At 43.6% G+C, this 3,563-nt stretch overlaps 1 protein-coding gene across 1 annotated transcript in view; it reads left to right on the top strand.

Annotated features, from left to right (window-relative positions):
* VPS13D (vacuolar protein sorting 13 homolog D) overlaps positions 1-3,563 on the top strand; it is a 280,525-nt gene that overhangs the window by 34,986 nt on the left and 241,976 nt on the right. Inside the window, exon 17 of the mRNA XM_045298953.1 lies at positions 2,960-3,092. Within this exon, the coding sequence (XP_045154888.1) occupies positions 2,960-3,092 (133 nt within the window). The remainder of the gene's footprint in view (positions 1-2,959; positions 3,093-3,563) is intronic.

Below are 3,563 nucleotides of genomic sequence, written 5' to 3'. Positions count from 1 at the left end.
ACATTTGTACATTTGTTGCTATCATCATTCTCAAAATATTTGCTTTCTACTTGAGCCCTTAATATCAGCTCCTCATTTTCCCTCTCCCTCCCCATGCCCCCTCCCTCTTAAATCCTTGATAATTTATAAATAATTATTATTTGTCATATCTTACACTGTCCAACATTTTCTTTCACCCTCTTTTCTGTTGTCCAATCCCCAGGGAGGAGGTTATATGTAGATCCTTATAATAGGTTCTACCTTTCTACCCCACCTTCCCTCCACCCTCCAGGTATCACCACTCTCACTACGGGTCCCAAAGGTGGCTATCTGTCCTGGATTCCCTGTTTCCAGTTTCTATCTGTACCAATAGACATCCTCTGGTCTAGCCAGATTTGTAAGGTAGAATTTGGATCATGATAGTGGGAGGAGGAAGCATTTAAGAAGTAGAGGAAAGTTGTATGTTTCATTGTTGCTAGCCTGCAACCTGACTGACTCGTCTCCTCCCTGTGACCCTTCAGTAAGGAGGTGTGCAGTTGCCTACAGATGGGCGTTGGGTCTCCAGTTTGCAAGCCCCCTCATTTACAATGATATGATTTTTTGTTCTTTGATGCCTGATACCTGATCGACACCTCGTGATTGCACAGGCTGGCGTGCTTATTCCATGTGGGCTTTGTTGTTTCTGAGCTAGATGGCTGCTTGTTTACCTTTAAGCCTTTAAAACCCCAGACGCTATATCTTTTGATAGCTGGGCACCATCAGCTTTCTTTACATTTACTTATGCACACATTTGTCTTCAGCAATTGTGTTGGGAAGGCATGCATCATGGAATGCCAATTTAATAGAACAAAGTGTTCTTGCATTGAGTAAGTACTTGAGTGGAGGTCCAATGTCCATCTGCTGCCTTAATACTAAACCTATAAATATATACACATAGATCTATTTCCCCATCATCCTATATAAATATATTTACATGTGTATATGCCTGTATTTAGACCTCTATAAATACCCTTTGTCTTACTTTCCTCTTTTCCCACTATCATGTTCAGCCTTCATTTGGGTTTCAGTAATTTCTCTTGGTTGCATTGTCTTTGCTGAATCCCTACCAGGTCTCTCACACCCTCCTTGCCACTAAATTTGGCAAATCACTTGTTGCTCCCTTGTCCCTGGGTTGGTCCACACCACCTCCTTACCCCCGCCTCCCCCTCTTCCATGTTCCCCCGAATCATCAGTCCTGTTGTTTTCTCCTCCAGACTGTTCATCCAGCCTATTGTATCTAGATAGATCTGCAGAGATAATAATATGCACCAAAAACAAGGCATAGCAAGACAGAGTGACAAAAGAGAATACAACGATGACAACAAAAAAGAAAACCAATGACCCATAAAAAACTATATTAATTAAAAAAAAAAAAAGTTAAACAAAGAGAGAAAAACCTGTAAATAGATCAAGGTCTGATTTTTGACCTCGAGGCCTGTCCTCCAGTCAAGTCCGATGGGGTGCCACGCTCTGGCCCCAGTGTCTATCCTTTGCACGCCCTTGGGAGCTCCCTGCTCTGCTCCCCCCGTTGCTCTGAGGCACGCCTTTAGGGTTTTACTTCGGTGTCATGGGGTCAGTCCGGGCCAATCCCGACACTGAGTCTCCAGTTTTGTCCCCTGTAGGGCCATGGGTCAGCCAAGGACGTCGTGTGTCATAGTGGGATCAGCCATATGGTCCACCCTGTGCATTGGCTGTTGGGAGCGGGGATATCGTCCTCCAGGCCTGGTGGGCCAGGATGTGCTCCACTTTCTTCCTCCCCCTTCATTTGCTCCCATGTGCTCTGATCAGACATGCCCCTCTCCCCTAGCTGCAGCTTCAGTGCCGTCCTCCAAAGGAAATTCTTCTTGGGGGAGGGGCAGTTGTCCATGTAGCTGGTATGGGGGCTGAGCCCTCAGACCCCTTCACTGGCGCCCCTCTCCATGCCCGCACGCTGCATTCGTACCCCGGAGCACTGGATTTCAGTCTGGTCCCTCTTGCCCTGTGGAGACACAAACAATACCCACCCCTTTGGTGGGCCAGAAGGTACCTAATTTTACCACCAAAACTGCATTAAAAATATGCTGAAAAACTCGGCTTATACACAAGTATATACAGTAAGTCGTTTTTTTAAAGTCTTGTGGTGTGTGTGTTTCAACACAAATTGTGCAACAATGCTGGTAGCTTGTAGACAAAAGAGGTCTTTTTTTGGATAATATTAGATAAATCAGCTTCTACATATATGTAATTTAGTAGACAATTTTAGTTTCAAGGAAGAACAATGAACAAATTCATGCATTGGTGTGCTATATTTCAAATGCCAAAACTTATGTTTTTTTAATAAGGCATTTTGGCATGCATATGAATAGTTACCAGTAACTGCCAATTAAAAAGCTTACTTGGATTTATAAAAATTTATTTGAATTCTAATTTCTCTAATAATGGTAGAAATAAGATCTTTCTGAAACCATGGATCACCTTAACCTTTCAAATTGGTAATTTGATCATCTTCTGGTCTCCACTTTAGACATTTGCCTGTGGTAATATCTTTAATTCTTCAGCCAGGCGTCTTCAAACTATGGCCCACGCGCCACATGCGGCCCGCCAAGAACATTTATCCAGTGTTTTGCCCTGTTTGTTTTTTAATTCAAAATAAGATATGTGCAGTGTGCATAGGAATTTGTTCATAGTTTTTTTTAAAACTATAGTCCGGCCCTCCAGCGGGTCTGAGGGACAGTGAACTGGCCCCCTGTTTAATAAAGTTTGAGGACCCCTGCCTTAAGCGTTTGAATCGACATTTGTTTTAAACTTCTTGCCCTGCTCCCGCCGGCCATTGAGTTGTGTGTGCCCTGACTGTCATTTTCAGGAAAACTTGAAACCCAGTGTTACAGCTGTTCAGTTTAACAATTGCAGTTAAACCGTATTTTCTTGTAGTTTATTCTGTTTTTCTTTATTTTTTAAACAGGAAGAAAGTAAACGGTGGAGTGTGCGACTAGACATTTCTGCCCCTCAGATGATATTTCCTGATGATTTCAAATTCAAGAATCCTGTATTAGTTGTTGTGGATCTAGGAAGAATGTTACTGACAAACACCCAAGGTAAAATAATGTGTGCATGTGAAACAATGAAAATGTGTTGGGAGATAGATCTGTCTATGCTTAACTAAAGAAAGCCTAAAAAAAGGTTTATATAACACTTTTAACTCCAAAGTTCATTACTTCTGTAATAGTTTTATTGAGGTATAATTCACCTACCATAGAGTTCACCCATTCAGAGGCTGCAAGTCTGCGGCTTATGTAGAACTGACAGAGCTGACAACTATCACACTAGTGACTAGGTGTCTTCTCTACTCCCCAAAGGAAGCCCACCTCTCCTAGCAGTCCCCCCTCGTCCTCAAAGGAAGCCCACCTCTCCTAGCAGTCCCCCCTCGTCCTCAAAGGAAGCCCATCTCTCCTAGCAGTGCCCCCTCGTCCTCAAAGGAAGCCCATCTCTCCTAGCAGTCCCCCCTCATCCCCAAAGGAAGCCCATCTCTCCTAGCAGTCCCCCCTCATCCTCAAAGGAAGCCCATC

The sequence above is a fragment of the Echinops telfairi genome, unplaced genomic scaffold (genome assembly GCF_000313985.2).
Source record: "Echinops telfairi isolate 266 unplaced genomic scaffold, ASM31398v2 ScPeMD7_7457;HRSCAF=8495, whole genome shotgun sequence".
Taxonomy (NCBI): Eukaryota; Metazoa; Chordata; class Mammalia; order Afrosoricida; family Tenrecidae; genus Echinops; species Echinops telfairi.
Note: the sequence above shows the minus strand (reverse complement) of the source record. Positions and strands in the feature narration are given on the sequence as shown.